This window comes from Grammomys surdaster, unplaced genomic scaffold (genome assembly GCF_004785775.1).
Source record: "Grammomys surdaster isolate TR1022 unplaced genomic scaffold, NIH_TR_1.0 66, whole genome shotgun sequence".
In the NCBI taxonomy this organism is placed as follows: Eukaryota; Metazoa; Chordata; class Mammalia; order Rodentia; family Muridae; genus Grammomys; species Grammomys surdaster.
Genome location: NW_021604568.1, coordinates 16,380,897 through 16,400,474, shown reverse-complemented (window position 1 = coordinate 16,400,474; position 19,578 = coordinate 16,380,897). Strand labels below are relative to the sequence as shown.

The window sequence follows — 19,578 nt, the reverse complement described above, 5'->3', positions numbered from 1 at the left end:
GCTGGGCATTGTTTCTGTACTAGGTAGTAAGCAGGTCACCTCCACGGCCCACAAAAGTATCTTGCAATTTAGGCTCTACACTGCAAGCTTTAGCCTGGTAGTCACAGTGTTAGCTGCTCAAATAACAGCTTGCCATCAGAAACTGGAAAGCCCATCCAGTGTAGCTCAGTCCATGAGAGCAACCAGCCATCTGGGGCCACCAGAAGATTTATAAATTACCCACTAGGTTCCCATAGCTATGCCTAGCTAGAATCTCTATTCATTTTTTTTCTTTTAAATATATACTCAGCAGATCAGGAAGGTAGAGTGAGATTGGAACCACTTAACTAGGACTTCCTTTAAAACATTTTTTTCCCATTAATCTTGAAAACCTGTTACATACATTTGAAGTTTTTCATGTAAAGAATTCCCCTCCAAGGTACAGTGCCTAAGACTGGGGGTGGGGGTGGGGATGAGCGCCTTTAGTCAAAGTGAAATGGTGGCATAATCAGATGGCGTCTCTGCAGATGTGGGGATAGCATTTTTTACACCGCTTTTCTCTTTTCTTTCTGGCTTCTTAACACAAACTTGGCCCATCTGGATTAGGACTTTGTTGATCACCCTGTGTTGCTATGTTTAGTCTTAGTCCCTCACGTCACTCTGCATTGCTTCATTCATTAAGTGAAATAGTAAATTGAGCCGCCAGTAACTCCTGGCGGCTCAATTTCTAGACAGTAGCAATTTGGGGATTGTTTCTCCCCAAACTCGTTATGTCGTCCTCACCATCCCAGCGTCTCCGCCGCGTGCATCGTTTCCTGTTTAGATCCCACGTTCAGTGAAGTCTGAATGTGAAATAAATGGCTCGCAAATAAGAGGCACCTCTCTGGTGTGCTGTGCTGTGTCACGAAGGCTTCTACGTCACTTATGTGTAGACCTGGCTCGTTTCTGTGGTCTTTTTTTTTCCCCCCAGTGTACTCAGTCTTTGTAATACAAAGGTTGGCCCTTTGGGGTTTTTTTGTTTGTTTGTTTGTTTGTTTGTTTGAGAGTCTTTGGATTTGGTTCACTCTTTTGTTTGCCTGTTGTTGCTTTTGTTTTTGTTTTGTTTCTCCATTTCTGAGCTGGTCCCCATAATCACACATCTTTGCTTTTCATTTCCACAGATCAAGGGATCAACATTTACCGAAAACCACCCATCTACAAACAGCATGGTAAACTCGCTCTCCTCCTTAGCTTTTAAGTGGCTGAGTCAGCTCTTCTCCTCTTGGCTGTCTCCCGAAAGGCTTGCCTGCTGCTGCTTTGAGAATGACTGAACCTGGGGCGCAGCGCATATTATGCTGTATAATCTGACAGGACACAGATATTGACTTAGGAGCCATTCACCTGGTAGACAGCATTTGGCTCAGTCAGGAAACTTCTAACCTGGTTCTGGTCCCGTCAAACTGTATCCTACTGTCCATAAAAACGAGGGATTGTCATAGGACAACAAATAGCCTAAAAACCTTTTTTTAGCCATTAAATAATTTAACCAAACTTTTAAAATAAATCCGATGAACTTGCAACTAGTTCAAATAATTAAAGCTACTAAAAATAAACCACCTGCAAAAATTCATACAAGACACAAGCCCCATAGTAGACAGGAAAACAAGCTGAAGGAGTCAGGTTCTGTCCCACACTGCAGATATGGCTGTGTGGTTCATGGGCAGAAAGTCTCTATGGTTTAGTGTTCTCGTCTGCAAAGACCAGTGATTTAGATAAATGTGTCTCTTACGGTTCTAGACGTGAAGAATCATCAAGGTGGATTTATTATTCTGTTTTTATTTTCTGTGAGCATAGGTTTTTTTTTTTTTAAATCCAAGAAATCAGAGTAATTTTTTTTTTAATGAGTCTCATTTTTCCTGTTACTATCAGGCCTCTCTGGATTCATCTGCCATAAATCTGTAGCTTAGATAGACAGCCGACCAGTGAGTCCTGAAAGTTGCATACTATGTCTGAAAGATTGAAGGCTGGCCATAAAATCTAGTCAGGAATAAGTAAGGATTCCAATCTTAGCTGAAAATACACAAGGAAAAACTTGTAGGCCAACATTCTAGGAAGAAGAAATGTGTGTATTGTTTGGTTTTCCTTTTCTTTTTTATTTAAGGTTTTACATCCCATGCTTGCATTTTAAGTTTATTAACATTGTTTTTGTTTTTTTGTTTTTTTATGGTTTAATGTCTTCCCACACACTCATTAACATGTGAATGTCTAACTACTGACTTCACCAATTCTAATGCGTAAGTACTGTTTGAAATCATGCTTTTTTTGTTTTGCTTTAACAGTAAAATACCCAGTTAGATTTAGCAGTTTAGAGATGCCTGTAAATATTAAAATCTCCAGTGCCAAGCTCCCTAGCTGGTCAGATAAGAGTCCTGGAAGTTGGATAGTGTGGAGCCTCCTGTGGAAGGAAAGGCTTTGTTCATTTGATGTGAGTCCTTGTTTTCAAACTATTGTGAGTAATCAATCAGTAGCGCTGCTAGAGCAACACTTTCCAAGGTGTGTTCTGCAAAACCTGCTCCATGCCAAAAAGAAGATGTAACATCCCAAACCGATACTCGTTTCTTGAAGCATTTGCAAGGAAAAAAAAAAGTCACTTTTCTTTATTTTTACATAGAAGTCCAGTCTTATGCTAACACACTGAGTCCTCCAGGGAAGACACAGTGTTTCCTAAGCCAAGATACTGTTCCTACTAAGTTAATGATTCTGAGACACACTGCTTCCTACCCAGCCAAGGCTTTACCCCTTATCATTGAGTAACCTTGGTCAAGTCACACGCGCAAGTCGAAGGTTAGAAGTTTACTAGAAAAAATCCAAAACATTATTTCCAGATTTTAAAATGTGTGAGACCCAGAGAATAGTAATTTAACGTCAGCCTTATAAACGTTTTGCAATGCCAGGCCAGTTTGCTGAGTCAGCTGGAATCAGGGACTGACCATTTAACCCGATTTGTTTTCCTCCAATTTGTGGTTAGTTTTGGGGCTCTAAGCTGGCGAGTTCTCCACTAAGAATAGCCACTGAGAACTCTGTGACTACTGTCACTTGCCTGGGCCGCTCTGGTCTTCACTTGTTTGAACAGACCCCAGAACAGAGCAGTAAGTCTGGGTGACCATTGTAAACCACACGGAGTTCCTGCAAAACCAGAAGTCCGTTTCTCCATTTCAGTTTCTCCTAGGAGTCAAAGAACCACACAAAGCGTGTAGAGAATGAAGACAAACTAGACTAGTGTATTTGCGGCTTCCGCCCCCCTGCCCCGCCCCCCCAGAATTAATGCTAGAGCCTAATTTCAAATTTAGAACTCAAACTTCTAATTATCAAAATTTCCAATTCCGAGAGTATTTAAAAATCAGAGACCGATTAGGAGTGTCCTGATCTATGGTGGCAGAGGTGTTAAGAGTTCTAGCTCTGGAGCATTCAGTGAAGAATGGAGAATCATGTCTGTGGGGTGGTACCACCACTGCCTCACAGACCCACAGCTAAGCATCCCCGGTTCCTACCTAGATGCAGCTGCCTCGGCAGCCCAGAGCAAGGCCTCAGAAGATATCATCAAGTTTTCCAAGTTCCCAGCAGCGCAGGCACCAGATCCCAACGAGATACCAAAGATTGAGACGGACCACTGGCCGGGTCCCCCCTCACTTGCCGCCGTAGGTATGCAACCGATGCAGCTAAGTCAAACAGACAAATGCCTAGGACTGTGCAAAATGAATTGCTTTAAAAAAATGCAAAGAAATGTCACGGAGTCATTTAGGAAAAGTATGTAGACTAATGAGTAGATAGTGAGAAGAATGACTGATAGTAGTGTGCACCCAAAATACTCAAACGTTACAAAACTCTGCCCCCATGGCCTGGCTGTACACAAGGATCCAGAACTGGTCTATAACTGGTGGCTTGGAAGGACTGATCATTTGCCTGTTGAACACAGTTGGATCAGAGGCTACTGGCCAGGGTAGTACCCTGGAGAACAGAGTGGGTGAAGTTTGGGGACTCCACTTTCCCAGTTAAGTTTGTTTTAGGTTGTATCTGGGCTCCCTTCCCCAACAAAAAGCAGCCTTAACACTGAGACACCCCCCCCCGCCCACCACCACCCCCCCCCCCCCGAGGCAAGACCATCCGATCCACTAAGAAGGGCTGTATTAGACATTCCGGTATATAACTTGTGTATGAGTTTACATCTGTCATTCCATGATCCTGTGCTCCAATGTTGCATTGGAAATGTCATTCTTTGCTTTATGCTCTCCAGTTGTGTCTGTGTCTTTACCGTTTTGTCAGTAGTGAAATCACTCAGGCCTCTAGAAATGGATTAGACTGGAAATCAGATCAGCCTTACAAAGCTTCAACTAACCTCACTTCTGACAACCTGAAAGGCCTTCAGTGCTCCACAAAACCTTAACCTTCCTCATCAGACTAACTTTCTCTTACAATAATTTTTTATAGGCAATAAAAGTTCATTTAAAAACAATTAACATTTATAGAAATAGTTGAAGAGAAAGCTATTCTCATTATTCACAGATATTCTATAATTCAGTTGATGAGATATATCTGATTGCAAATTTTAGTAGATAATATTTTTATTAGTATAAACTAAAGAGAAAATCCACATTGGCTTTTCTAAGAGTGAAACATCTGTCAGCCTTGCCCTTCAGGAAGGGCAAATAGTCTGAGGTTGCTTAGAATCCTAAAGTGTGGGATGTGTTTGTTCCTTACGTCAAAACAGCAAAAAGTACAACTCTCGGTAACTGTTTACTTTTGTTAGATTAGAAAGCAGTCCTGCTCCCTCAGCCAGATTTACCTAATCAGTTTAGGGAAAGCAAAGCTTGTTTCAGCCTTCCAGTGGCTGGGACAGACTCCTTCTGGGAGCCTGGAATCGATGCATTGACCACTACGTTGTTTCAATGTAGCACTTCCAGCTGTATTTGCTTAATAGTAGCAAAATTCCCTCGTGACTGATTTTTACTGCGTGAGGAAAGAAAAACTGGACCTTGACTTTAAAAGAAACAGACAATGTGCTTTTTAATGTTAAGAGAAGAAGGGTAAGGGTAGAAGAAAAGGTGGCAGCTTATTTTTAAAAAGCGCAAAGCAGGGAAAGAGGGGACTATAAGTTTGAGAAACTTGCCACAAGATAGCGACTGTCCGAGCAAGCTGTAAATATATAGATGGGCTTGGATTCCCTGCTAGTTAAAAAAAAACGGGCTGGACCCTCGCTCTGGCCGTCAGATGATAATAGCTGGAGGTCCCTCTCCACCTGCTGTAAGGAGCTCTGGCCTGTGGTTAATGTTGATGCTTGAGACTCAGTTGCCACTGCAAGCCCAGGTCAAGGTAACAGACAGGTGTTGAAAGGCCCAGATCCCCGCTTAGCTACATGACACCAAGCTAGCCCATGAGAGGAGCTCTGGGAAGCAGCCGCAGTGCTGACTTGGTGGTGGACGTTTTTTCCTGTGGAACTGTTCTCTCCACCATGTGAAAGCCTCTGCACACCTTACCAGCTTGATAGACAACCAGACTATGGCTGAGGTTCCTGTGTCGTGGGGCTGATGTGAGAAGTTGTCTTTACTGTGGAACTAGGAACTGACTCGAGACGCAGATCTGGTGGCAAAGAGGAAGATGAGGAGGAGCTTCTGAGACGCCGGCAGCTTCAAGAGGAACAGTTGATGAAGGTTTGTCCTTGAGGCCACCCTCAATTCTACTTCCTCTTGACTCCTGGTATTTGCTTATTGTACATAACTACCGTGTGGATTTCAAGGGCTCACAGTTCATTAGGAGAGACATGGCAGGCAGCCGGTGGCATTCGAGGTGGTAATGGTGAGGCTGGAGGTTTAGAGGGTCACAGAATGCAGGGAGCCCGTGACTGTGGGGTAGGTGTACAGGTGGACCGGTTTGGTTGAAAGGATGTGGAAGAATCCTGCAGGCCAGGGTGGTGTGTACTCAGGGGCATGCAGGTCTTGCTAGAGGGATTTCCTTGGGGTGACATTAGTCCAAATCTCCTCAGAACTTGGACAGGATTTGTATCTGGAATGAGTTGGTCTGCCACTGAGAGCTGCCCAGTCCCCCAGCTCCCTTTATCTATTCTTGCCCCAGAGGGCTATCCAGTCCTAAACTGGTCCCTTCAAATGGTCTACTCCAAAGGTGCCAGAACTGCACATGGCGTTAAGAGTACAGGGGAGAGGATGCGGAGAGCAAGCCTGGTGTGGCTGAGATGTGTACAGCACAGTGAGCAATGGGAATAAATCAGAATACACTGGGTAGGAACCACAGTTTCTTCTGGGTTTTCTAAAATATGTGTGAGCATATATTCCTTTTTATGGTTTTTAAGGTAAATAGTGAAATTTCTTGTTTAAGAGTTCCCAATCTACAAAATCTCTCCCACCTATTAAAAACAAAACAAAAAAAACAAAAATACCAAAAACAAAACCAAAAAAACATCAAATTCACACATGCTGAGGCATTTACGGGAGGGCAGAAGAAGAAAGGCCACCTTTTAATGTAGAGCCTGGCTCTGGAAAAGCTAACAGGGCTTCAGAGTCTAGAGCCTGTCCTATGTCTTCAGGAACCACAGGCTCCGAGCAGGAAAAACAATAGTTTATGACTGACCCTTGTTTCTTTCCATTTTCCTTCCTGCAAATAGCTCAACTCAGGCCTGGGGCAGCTGATCCTGAAGGAGGAGATGGAGAAGGAGAGCAGAGAGAGAGCGTCCCTACTGGCCAGTCGCTATGACTCTCCCCTCCACTCGGGTGAGCAGCACCCCTCCCCCACCCTCTGTGATTTAAGGGTGGGCCCAGCCACCTGCCTGCCTGCAAAAAGATAGAGGCACAGGCTGGATTGTTACCCAGGAGATGGGACCAGCTTCTGAGCTCTTTGAACCCCTGGAGTCCCTTCTGAGTGTAAGCCTCTGTTCTCCCTGAGTAGGTAATGCTACAATTACACAGGTCAATACACAATTTATAGAAGGTTGTCCTGTCCAGGGATGCAGAGGCATTAAGCTATAGGTGGTCTGCTCCCTTCACAGCAGCCCCTCCTTTCAGACAGATGCAAATTCTGTAGCCCTGGCCTTCTAGGAACCCAGCCCTGATGGGCTGTACCATCGTTGAATCTTATTGGCTTCTGGGCTGGAGTGCACCACCCACATATCCCTAGGTTCAAATCCCTGCTCTGCATCTTTTCTCAGATCCTATTTTTGCCTCCTATAACATGGAAATAACGGTGTTCTTAGGACTGAGGACTCAAAAGAAAAGGCACACCCAGCTTATAACTGTGGCGGGGAATCACAGGAGTACCGTTCGCTTCAGCTCCAACTGGACTTTATGCTCTTCCTCCTCCAGCCTCTCCTAGAGATGATCACACCTCCCCCCACCCCTGCTCTCTCCCCAAGAAGGCAGTGTACTGTGAACACTGGGACCCAATATCGTTCGAATTCTTTTTCCTGACTTTTAATTGTATAAGAGCACTGGCAATCTCACTGAAGCACGAGAAAATACTCTTCCTGTTTTTCTCATTCAGCTTCACATGCTCCGTCATCCAAAACTGCATCTCTCCCTGGTTACGGAAAGAATGGCCTTCACCGGGTAAGACTCCTTCAGTCGAGGGCGTCTGTATGTATCTCCCCTTCATTTCTGTACTAGCACATCATCAGATTAATCTTTTTTATGTATTCTTATTTTTGTTACATTTTTATTTCTTTCATATGCATGCCAGTGTGTGTGTGTGTGTGTGTGTGTGTAGACATGCATGCATGCATGACCCGTTACATGTATAGAGGTCAGAAGGCAACTTGCAGGAGTTTTCTCCCTTCACCATGTAACTCCTGCAAATTAAACTCAGTCTCACCAGGCTTGAGCAGGAACCTTTATGCACTAAACATTGTGCCAACCCGAATAATCTCTTGATCTTGGTGATCGAATATAAGGCAAATTGCCATCTGCCTAGCCACTTGGCAAATCCCTTTGAGTTAAGCAAAATAAAATACCTCTTTTACAAGGAGAAGAAACTGACTTTAGATGAATGGCCCGTGTAAGTCTTACAGACCAAAATAAGAAATAGCAGGCAATTTTTTCCAATAAGGCAAAAAGTAATCATTTGATTCCTTATCGCTATAAAGAGAGTTGGTGACAATCACCTTCCCCCACCAAGCTAGAATAATTAGTTATGTAACAATATCCAGAAATACATTTGGTGGTAATGAGGTGGGGGTGTCACTCTATAGTCCTCGAGCTATTCTGGAACTTACTTTGTAGACCACAGCGGTCTTGAACTCATGGAGATAAGCTGGGATCAAAGGCGTGCATCACCATGTCTCGCCTTTAGAAATACATTTTTAATCTCTGAACAAGAAATACTTGCTCTGTAAAAGCCTGCTGGACAGCAGTGCCTGCAAAACACTGGGATTTCAATGTTTGAAGAATAAATAAGATACATAGTGGCATTCAGGATTTTAGCCTGGGAAGGATTCTTAAGATCTTATAAGTTTGTTCTCCTCCCTCCTCCCTTCCCCCAAATCCCAACTCTTATAAAAATGACCACCATCGAGATTTTTCCAATGATGAGATTCTCCTCATTGCAGCCAGTTTCCACAGACTTCGCTCAGTACAACAGCTACGGAGACATCAGTGGCGGAGTTCGAGGTAAGGTTCTAACATGAGGCTGACCATGACGGTGTCATTCCTTGTGACCCAGGTTCAGGAGAGGCTGTGTAATCACCGGCACACTGCTTGTGTTCGTACTCTGTGTATCTTACAGTGGAGCCACAGCTCTCTTCTGAGTTAATAGCAAGCACAAAACCAGCACAGAGTCTCTAGATCAATACAAGCATGGGAAACCAGTATCTAAGCATGCATTCATTGCCTTTCTGCATGCTGAGGACTCTCCCAAAGGAGGCTTAGCAGTGAGGGAGTTACAGCCACTGCCCTAGAGGGGCATGTGGCAAAGAGAAAATTTGTGCTTGAACTGACGCCTGGAGTTGAAGCAGGCATTTCCTGGCTTCCAGGAAACCAGTGGTTTAGGAGTGAGAAAAGAGCATAGTTCATTTTGGGATGTTTTGGAAGCTGTGGTAAAATACAGCATTACTGTGAGTGATTCCATGGTTTTCTTGTGGTTTTTCCCTAATGATTTTTCTTTTCCTTTTTCAGACTACCAGGTATGGACAGCTCTGTGTGCCTTGAGTTGGCCACAGCAGAACATTTGTTTTCCGGTCCATGCTGCTTCTTCAGGGGAGCGGTGTCTATTGGGAGGATGAATATTGTGGTTGGCTACCCTTACTGCATAGCTGGGAGGAGCAGGCATGTCTGGTAGCCAGGTCAAGGTGTCACTGCAGACCTTTCGGGCAAGCCGCGAGCTGGGCCAGGCATGAGAAGACCCTCTTGCTCTGGCTATCGTGAGTCCTGTCCAGGGTAGACGTGAACAGCCTCGTCAGTCCAGGCACAGGTTTTAAGTTGCCGTCTCTCAGTGCTTAGGTGCTTGCTACCTTTTCTTGCCCCCCTCTCACCTAGTAAAATGAAACAGGGCTCTGGGGAAAAAAGTCAGTTTGCTCCCAAACTCTTCCTTTTCATCTCATGAGTCTGTGAGGGCCGTGAGGCAGGAGGATAAATCCAAATTAAAATAAGTAATGAAAAGGATAAGGGGCCGGGGCAGTGCATCCTGTGACCCAGTACTTATGAGGCTAAAGGCTTCAGAATTCAAGGCCAGCTGGGGCTACAGAGAGACAGACAGACACGGAAGCAAAATATCATAGACCTGATGGGTTTTCTGCCTGTGTCCCTCCACCCATGCAGCCTTAATCGGGAACTAGCCCCACAGTTACAAACCCCTGATGTTGCCCCAACTGGATCACGTGTTAACACTCTTATTCAGTAAGGATCTCACTTTGAGAAATCTATGGTTAGTGAAGACGTGAGGGAGAGGAACTGAGACCCAAGAGGAAAGCCAGGGAACACTCACAGCCCTCCCTGCATTTCCGCTGAGGGGTCATGCTCACCACTGAGCAAGCATTTCTGTTGCAGACCCTCCCAGATGGCCACATGCCTGCAGTGAGAATGGATCGAGGAGTGTCCATGCCCAACATGTTGGAACCAAAGGCAAGTGTGACTGACATGTGTGCATGCATGTGCACACAATCGCATGTGCACACACTTGCATTTGCACACAATTGCATGTGTATACAGTTGCAGGCAAACGCAGTTGCACGTACACACAATTGCATGCATACACAAGTGTAAATAGAGAGATTTGGTTCTCTATCTGTTTGCTGTCTTCAGAGCGTAAGAGCCACCTGGTTCCAGGCTGGTACTTCCAGGCTAGCTTGTCTTAAAGCATCCTGCCATTCTCGTGAATCCCACGTTGTCAGTAGACTTAAACCCTCACTGTGCACAGTACTCCGCTCACAGTGAGGTGCCAGTACCCTCTACCTTATTGCCTAGGTGTGACCTTGATCCCTGCCACATGCATTTCAAGGCATGTCCAATGCTGATTGGAGCAGCAGAAGCCTGCTGCAGATGGTGTGCCCCACATATGTCCTACTTTGCCAGAACATTCTTAGTGTTCATAACAAATGTCCTACGCACCACCTCTGATTAGTCTTGGGCAAACTGACTTGGCTGGTCATCCTAGCTCCAGAACGTTCTGTGTCTCAGGAGACATCTAGTTGGCAGATGTGGTAGAGCATGCATTTAATCTGTGAGGTCAGGAGGAGCGGGCAGGCTGAATGATCTGAATTTGAGGCCAGCTTGACCTACATAGTAAGACCCTGTCTTAAACCAAACCAAACCAAAGGCTTGATCTCCTTGGCGCTTACACTTGGGATAAGTGACTTATTTCAGTATGTCAGCTTCCAGAACACTGGAATTCACAAGTCTTTCATAGCTGAGAGTGATGAGCCCCGCACAAAGGCATCCTTGTGACCTAACAGCATCTTGTAAGAGGCAATTTATGTGCCTGCTGCTTCAGATCTCCAGTAACGTTGACCCTGTGTCTCGTTCCTAGTACATTAGTATGCTTACATTCAGAAAAGCATTCCCAAGGCACGGTGCAGCATGAGTCACTGGCAGAGAGAGGGGGAGCATGTAAGAGTCTCTTTCTGTTCCCTGAACATGAGCAGCTCCTTGTAGCTGCTCTTGTTGCTGTCTCTATCATGGGTGTGCTGGACCTTAGAGTGCTAAGCAAGGCCTTGTCTGTCTTCCTCAGATATTTCCATATGAGATGCTCATGGTGACCAACAGAGGGCGCAACAAAATCCTGAGAGATGTGGATAGAACCCGGCTGGAGGTAAGCAAGGCAAAAAATGTAACCTTAGGTGAGGATCCTTGTGTGCACATGCGCGTGCGCGGGCATGTGCACACACATACACACACACACACACACACACACACAAATGCACACACATCAGCATGCCTCTAAAAGATTATAAATGTATTTTTTTCCAGAGGAAACCTAAAGTCGTGAGTTTTTTTAATTATTCATTTTTATTTTATATGCACTGGTATTTTGCCTGCATGTATGCTGTATGAGGGTGGTGGATCACCTGGAACTGGAGTTATAAACCACTGTGAGCTGCGGTGTGGGTTCTAGGAATTGAACCTGGGTCCTCTTGAAGAGCATCCAGAGCTCTTAACTACCGAGCCATGTCTCCAGACTCTAAAGTTGTGGGTTTTTTTTCTTCAAGTCTTATATTGTAGGTAGAATGAAAAACTAACTAAAATCTTGAGGCTTTCCAAGGAACTAAAAAAAGAGATGGCGATCATAACACCTAGTCACTGTTCCCTTTAGTACTTAGACACCAAGAGGTGTGTCGAGAAGAAGGACAGGGCCCATTCTCAAAGTGTATACAATGAAGAGAGACTAGAAGGATGCTTCCATACCCAGGCAGCATCAAGGCAGGGAGACCCTGGCTTCAGAGAGGCCAGCGGTAAGCACATGCCCTTACGTTTAAGCACACTTACATCTAAGCCTACAGTAAGGTCAGGGTGTAAAAGTACGAGGTAAGATTTATAGTGACCCCAGAGACACAGTGTGGTTCATCACATTTTTGGAAATCAGATGCTGGTGTTGTTAACAATGGAATGCAGCGTGGGCATCTCCGTCACTCCTGAGATATTCCTAGGTCCATATCTGCCACAAGGTTGGGCTGAGTCCACTGAGAGACGAGGAAGCAGTATTCTAGGTCTGTGCTGGACATGTTTGTTCTTTGGCTGTTTCTGCCTTCCTTGTTTTCAAGGGTTATCTGGGTACACGTAAGCAGGGCTTCCTTAGGCATGGGAGGTCCATCTTTGTGCCTTTCCATCTGAATCATTTTTAGTTAAGAAACTTGTGTCTGCCCATCTCAGGAAGAATCAAGTCCCTTCCCTAACACAACAACAGTGCTTTTGTGGAAGGTTCCGGTAACCCAGGCTATCCTCGTGTTAAAATGGGCTTGACGGGAGGAATGACCAATGGGAGACAAACATTTTTCTCTCCTGTTACTGGACCAGGAGGAAGCTCTGGGGCTCTCTCGGGAAACACCCTGGAAGTCTCTTTCTCTTTGACTGTCACTAGGGTCCAATTTTCCCTGGATCATTTCAACATCCCAAGGACCTGAAGTAATGCTGTCACATCCCGTACCACAAGTCATTTCCCTATTCCCAATCACCAGCCCAGCTCTGCATTGTATCCTCGTTGGCAGTAGTCTGCCAGGTGTTTCCTCTGGTGGAGGACTACCTGGCTGTGCCCAGGAAACAAGCACCAGAGAGAGCCACCTCTGTTCCCAGTCTGACTAGCTCTTCAGAATGATGTTAGTGCCTCTCAGTTTCTGCAGGGAATGGATCTCAGGACACCCTCCCCCAACAGAGGACAAAGTCTGCAGGTGCAGAAAGTGATACATTATTTGATACATTATTTATACATTGTCTCTGTGCACCTTCCTTCATGCCTTAAACCATCTCTGGATGACATATAATGCCCAGTGCAACCTAAATGATATGCCCATAATCGCAGGACTGTGTTGTTTGGGGCAAAATGACAAGGGAAACAGTCTGTACATGTTTAAGTCAGACGCAGTTTGTGAAGGATACTTTTGATCTAAAATGGGTTGAGTTGGGGATGCAGAAGCCAGAACTATGGAAGGCTAGCTGTATTCATAAACTGGAAAAGGCACTGGATGCTCATTGGTGTGGCCGTTAGCACTAACAGCTTCTTGCTTCTCTCTTCCCAGCGCCACTTAGCCCCAGAAGTATTTTGGGAAATCTTTGGGATGTCCATACAGGAATTTGACAAGTTACCTCTTTGGAGACGCAACGACATGAAGAAAAAAGCTAAACTCTTCTAAGTCCCTCAAGTAAACGACAATCAGGAAAAGGACTCTCAGTGGCAGCAGTGCCTAGAACATTGTACTAAGGCCCAGAATTGATCAGAGAATTCATTCACCACCGTCTCCCAGCAGCAACACCGAGGGCAAATCTGATCTTAGCACCTGTGAGCCACATCCTGGGCCAAGCAACAGTAACCCTTGCCAAGGAACGACGGGGTAGAATTTCTATGTTTCCAAATTCAGCAGTAACATCCACATGTGACCTTTTCATGTGACTCTGTGGGGCTTCTTTCTCCTTTTTACCCATGTCCCTTTAACCCATGTCTAAGTTAGCGCTGCCCGTGTTGGTAAGAGTCAGCAAGTGCCCTTAGGAAGCCACAGGGAAGGGGATTCTGAGAGTCCTGAAGTATGACTCTATTTATTATGTAGCACTGTGGCTGAGAAAAAAATCCAGGGGATCTGGTAGCAGCATCTTTGTCTGTCTTTGGCAGCCTCCCTCAGCTCTGCCCGGGCTCTGAGGGAAATGGAACTCTGTCAGAGAACAGGTAGTTCTAAGCGCGTGGCTGGGTACCAGCAAAAATGATTTAAGTGAGCTCCTGTTCTCTTCCTGTGTGCTGAGACCTGGCTGGCCAACCGCCAGAGGGGGAAAAAATTAAGACAAAGGAAAAAGGAATGAAGGAACCCTCCCTCCCTGAAAACTTTTTCTGCTTCTGAGGCCGTGCTCAGCCCTTTCCCCCCTATAAATTGATAGGAACTGGCATGTCCACCTTTCCAAAGAAAGAAAAGGCAAAAAGAGTTTCCAGATTGATCCAGCTGCTGATAGATGATTTTTGGCCATGAATCAAGTATATCTTAGAAAAGAAAACTCTGTGCCCTGCCACATCACAAGATCTCCTCAGTGTCTGTCGTCTCTCTGGCATCCGATGGGTCAGGTCAAGCCCATGCTGCTTTTGTGTTTTAAGGGCAGAGACTATGGGAAGGCATGTTTTTCTGAAGTAGATTGCTTTCACTCAGCCTGATTGACAAGCACACGTCTGTTCGTGTCTGCATGTAACTCACCCAGGGCAGATCTGTAAGTCTGTATGTGTTTTGTAATCTCTGCTGACCATACTGTGTTGTGGCTTGGAAGGTCACTGGCACAAGAGCATGTGATGCAGAGATGAAGAATGCGGCTCAGGGAGGGTGCTTAGAGACCAGCCTATTCTCTGAGCTGTAGAGACTCATGCTGGGTTCAGGCCGGGCTAGTTTAGGGCTCAGAACATCTCACCAGAGCCCTTCCATACTCTGAGAATCTGAGTGTGAATTGGAATGCAGTTCTTTCACTAAAATGTGTGAATACGGACACATCTGTGAGTTGGATTAGGGTCTCCAGAGCTGCAGGAAAGATGTTAGATCACACTGAGTCTCCTGCTGTGGGGCTCTCCTTGGGGAGTTAAGCTCTGGGTTAAAGCCAAGAAGGAAAACACTTGAATCCACCCACAATGACCACTCTGCACGAAATGCTTTAACCCTTCTAAAGGGTTAAAGCAACTAGCCGTCTGCCACACTTGCAGTAAAGATGGAACAACACAGATTCCCAGCCCATGATGCGAGCCTGTGGCTTGTGACATGCTTCTTTGGGTTACCCTGCTGCATTCTTGTAAAAGAGTTAAGTATGAGAACTAGTCTCACAAGTGTGTGTGTATCTTAGTACACTCAGCAAGGGAGCTGGGCCGCTGGCCTAGGTAGCTGGATCCCACACCTCTTGGGGTTCCCTGCATGTCTCCAGCTTCTCCCTGTGTTCTCATTGTTTAGCTCCAGATGCCCTGCTCATCACTGGCTGCCTCAGCACCAGTCCTATATCACGTGGTTCTCACGTTACCCCCACAGCCTACAGGATATAGGATGCATTTACAGTGTTCCCAGTCAGCAGACGTGGTGGCCTGGTGGGAGACGTTATTTCTCCAGTATGGGGATGATGCTTTTTACTAGCTAATGCTACAGTAATACAATGCTCTCACCGTGATGCAGATGAGAAAAACCAAGGTATTCAGGAAACAGGAGCGGTTGCTAAGGTTCTGTACCTGCTCTCCATACGGTTATGGTGGCTCTGTCCTGACCTAGGAAAGTTCAGCTGCAGGGGAAAAGGAGGAAGGCAGTCTTCCTCTTTAAGTTACAGACAGCCTTAAGTTAAAGGACCTGCCTTAGGATTGCAATAATTGAGGAATTGAACTCTTAAATTCTTGCAATAATGAAACCCTGCCTCCTTGACTATTTTGAACTCAGTTCTCCATCTAAATTGGAAAAAAAAATGCAGTCGATACCGGCATAATAGTCTGTTTAAATTGTATCAAGTAAAAACTGTATCACTAGATAACGAAAGTAAGAATCCTGGCTGCTCTGGGGAAGAAAGCCGGAAAGTATCGCCTCAGGAGTGTGTAGCTCCATTCCCTTCCAGAAGATCCCAGCCAGGAGGATGTGTTGAGGATGATCAGGTTCTAACTGCCAGGCACAGTGTCTGTGATGCTAATGGCTCGTGACCGACCACAGTGTGGGAGAGCAGTGTTCTTCACTCGACCCCACCTTGCTGGGCAGAGGAAAATTTCAATACTTAAAAAATTCAAAGCACTCATTCCCTTGGGGGGAGGATCCTACACAGGGCGGACTTGGTGCGTATATTAAGGGCTATATTTTAGAAAAATTTTGACTTGCGACTTGATACAGATTGCACGGCCTGAAAGAGGCTTCTGTGGCTACCTGGGAGTCTCGGTGTTTTCTTCAAAACTTCTCCAAGAGAGTCCAGGCTCTCTCGTCGTCTTCCTGTGCAACCAATCTATTAGAGACATGAAAAGCCTTTGAAAACAGCTAGCTCTGCATTTTCATACTGGTGTGGAGTTTGTTATGAAATATTTTTACTATGACTCCTATAACAACTAAATATGAACTGCCTGTTCTCTAAACCTCAAAGAGAAAAAAAAAAACTGGAGTTAATGGGTACTAAGGTGCAAAATAAAGGGGGGGGGATAGTTTTCTGTCTGTCCTGTTCTCTGTTCTCTCCAGGTCCTGCTTTTGTTGCCTCCAGCCCTCCCTTCCCTTCCCCTTCTCTCCCCTCCTCTCCCCTTCTCTCCTCTCCCAAGGCACAGTCCCACCCCTGTCATTTCAATTTCTGTCTACTGTCAGTCACCTCCAGCGGTGGAGAGGTTCAGCTGGAGATGTTTCTAAAACAGACTACTTTACTTTGAAGCAAACATCTTTTTTTTAAAGATTGCTTCACCGATGATGCTGTCAAATATATCTGCTTTCGCAAGTTTAAAAGAATTCAGATTAACCTCCTTCGAGTATGCTAAAAAAAAAAAAAAGAAAAAAAAAATCTCAAGCAAACTTGGAGTGCCGTTCCAGGATGCGTTGCAGGAGCAGGCATGGCTCCAGGCTGTGCACTCCATGAACTCTGGCTCTGAAGAGATTTCTAGTAACTGTTCCATCTGTACTTTCTGTGCCCACCTCGGTTTTGAGTTGCATTTTTTTTTCTTTGTTAGACAAACCAGGGCTTTGTATGCTTCAAGTTCACTGTTTTGCGGCCCCCTCCCCCCTTTGAAGAACTTTCTATGCAGAAAAAGATGGTCAGGGCTTTGGATTTGCAGTGATGCGTCTTCCGGTGGCAATTTACAGGGAAGGAGGAGCACCATGTCCACTGGAACGGGAGAACAAGCAAGCCTTCAGCATCTACAAGATTACTGTTTGCACTTTCTACCCATGAGCAGAGGGAGACAGTGACAAAGGAACGGCAGATTGCTCTCACTTGTGCGTGTTTAATGTTGCAGCAAACTCACAAAGGAGGGGACAAGCGGTGTTTCAAATGAAAATTTTCTAAGCTGATAGTGTGTGCACAGTAAAGTTCAGCAGAGCCCACTTGTTCTCCCAGAAGCTTAATGTAATTGAATGGCAGTTATCACTAAATAAAATTCTTTTCTGAGTCTCTCCCAAGAGTGACAATTCCTGTGAATCACTTCCCAGGGTGAAAGATAGAAAGAGATGAGCCTAAAGATACCACGTTCAAAAGATTATGATCATACATACAAGCATTTTACCTTATGGAAGAGGAGACAGCTGTCCATGGAATTGATGTTTGGCGGGGGGTGGGGTGGTGGGGGGGGTGGGGGGTGGGTTTTCTATACAAACGTGTCTGGTGGTAAATGTGGGGAGTTTCCATGAGATGCCAAAGACCCTACATTGTATCTCCTTTAAGAATGGTTAATGGGGGGGGGGGCTGGAGAGACGGCTTAGTGGATAAGAGTACTGACTGCTCTTCCAAAGGTCCTGAGTTCAATTCCCAGCAACCACATGGTGGCTCACTGTAATGGGATCTGATGCCCTCTTCTGGAATGTCTGAAGACAGCAACAGTATACTAGTCAATAAATAAAACCTTTTTAAAAAGAAGAATGGTTAATGAGATTACTGTCACCTGGTGAAAGAGCGGCCCACTCTCCTTGGTTTCCTCCCCTTGTGGCTTATGAAAGCAAATGTTCGGAAGTCTTTGAGAAGCTGTGTCATGTTCCCCGTGGAAATGAGTTGATGGGTGTTAGTGCCGAGCACGTGGGGTTGGGGTGCAGAGGAGGGCTCGGCTTGCAGGCACACTGGCTGAGATGTACTTTCCCAGCTGCCTCTGTTGCGGGCAGCCCACTCCACCGGCCACACTGTACTCAACTCCGTAAATAAAGCTACGTGCCTCTGCCCTGAGTGCCCCAGCGCTGATTTGCTTTTTGGTCTCATCGGTCTTTTTGAAGTTTCATCCTATTTTTAAAAGTATGAGCCAAACCTCCCGGAATCAGAACAAAGAGTGAAACCAGAGATGCAGCAGATTGTTTTCTTCAATACCTATTTAAATTGTATGTTGTGCGCATGCGCACGCATGTGCGGTTGTACTCGCACTAGTTCCCCTGGATCGAGATCTCCAGGCAGTTGTAAGCTGTCTGAGAGGGAGGGGTTGAGGAGTTCTTGGAACAGATCTCAGGCCCTCTGCAAAAGCAGTACATGCTCTTAACCACTGAACCATCTCTCCATCCCATCTGGTATTTTTCCATTATATCCATCAGTGACAGGACATGTGCTAAGTAACAGGTATTTTTCAGTAGTTTGTCCAGCAATTCAGGTCATTTCGGCCAACTTGACAGGTGACAAATTATCAACTGAGAATACACAGTGGCAGTGTGCATGTGCAAAGTCCTTGGTTCAAGACCCACCTCCACAAAAAATGTCTAGTAGCCATCTTACATGTCAGCTAGAACTGAAATTTGTTCCTGTTTATGGCACTGCAGTGACAGTCTCATCTTTTGGACAAAGCTGAGGATTAGAGGGTAAGAGTTTCTGAGCCATTGTGAGCACAGGTCATCTCAGTCACCTAGAACAATGGGCCATGGCAGTCACCTAGAGCATGGGGGGTCAGAGTGGCCATCTTCCAATCCCCCACTTTATCATCAACCTTTGTGTGAAGAAAATCGAGATTCCAATTCACTCACCTTCACTGCCAGAATCTTAAGCTTAGATCTATATTTCAGATGCCTGCTCTGAGCCTCTAACCCACTGTGGCTGACCCACCTTTGCAAGTGCCAATCATTCCAGGATTCACCTGGAAGCCAGAGGCAGGCTGTTCACCAAGGCAGTTGGCACTTCTGGTTTGCTGCTCTCAGAGAATGTGCGAGGAGGCCCAGCCTCCAGTCTGCCACCTACCCAGCTCTGCTTCCACCAGCTCGTGTCTGTCCCGAGATTCACCACTAGGGGTCATCTGTGGTCCTTGTCATGACCTCCTTGTGGCAGTTGGTTCTGGGGACCACCTTTTACTTGAAGCTAACTGCTTCCTTGACTTCACATAGAAGGATGCATAGAAGGCGGTGGTCCAGGCAAGGCCTCTTCCTTCTCTCTCATACCACGCTTTTGATCCCTACCCTTTCCTCTTCCACCCACACCATGTTTTCTCCCAATGTCCAACTCTTCAAGGAGAGAGTCTGCCGTCAGGGAATGGAGGCCACAACCACAGTCAACTCTCTAAAGTCAGTTCCCATCCTGAGTTACCCATGAAAATTTCCTATGGGCTTCACCCATCTTATGAAAGATGAAGCCACATTTACATCCTTGGCATGAGCCCATCCTGATGGCCAGCTCACCTCACCCTGGCAGCTCTTGGCACACTGATGATCAACCCTGGTGTGCAGTGCTTAGCAGTGGTTGTCTTGTTAGCTCTGCATGTTTCTGCTTTGTGGTCGAAATCTGGTGAGCTCTCTGCTCAATGTCAGGCAATTAGCTTCAGGACACCACAATACTC

At 45.7% G+C, this 19,578-nt stretch overlaps 1 protein-coding gene across 7 annotated transcripts in view; it reads left to right on the top strand.

Annotated features, from left to right (window-relative positions):
• Ablim1 (actin binding LIM protein 1) overlaps window positions 1-17,242 on the top strand; it is a 205,030-nt gene extending 187,788 nt beyond the window's left edge. For 3 of the 7 annotated variants that reach the window (XM_028773241.1, XM_028773264.1, XM_028773270.1), the window contains 10 exons: window positions 1,140-1,187; window positions 3,520-3,660; window positions 5,575-5,666; window positions 6,635-6,740; window positions 7,507-7,571; window positions 8,567-8,627; window positions 9,132-9,139; window positions 10,002-10,076; window positions 11,182-11,262; window positions 13,184-13,297. In XM_028773241.1, coding sequence (XP_028629074.1) covers window positions 1,140-1,187; window positions 3,520-3,660; window positions 5,575-5,666; window positions 6,635-6,740; window positions 7,507-7,571; window positions 8,567-8,627; window positions 9,132-9,139; window positions 10,002-10,076; window positions 11,182-11,262; window positions 13,184-13,297 — 791 coding nt within the window. Of the gene's footprint in view, window positions 1-1,139; window positions 1,188-3,519; window positions 3,661-5,574; window positions 5,667-6,634; window positions 6,741-7,506; window positions 7,572-8,566; window positions 8,628-9,131; window positions 9,140-10,001; window positions 10,077-11,181; window positions 11,263-13,183 lie in introns of all 7 variants that reach the window. The other 4 variants (XM_028773273.1, XM_028773231.1, XM_028773246.1 and 1 more) reach the window with 2 other exon arrangements.
• Window positions 17,243-19,578: the final 2,336 nt, after the last annotated feature.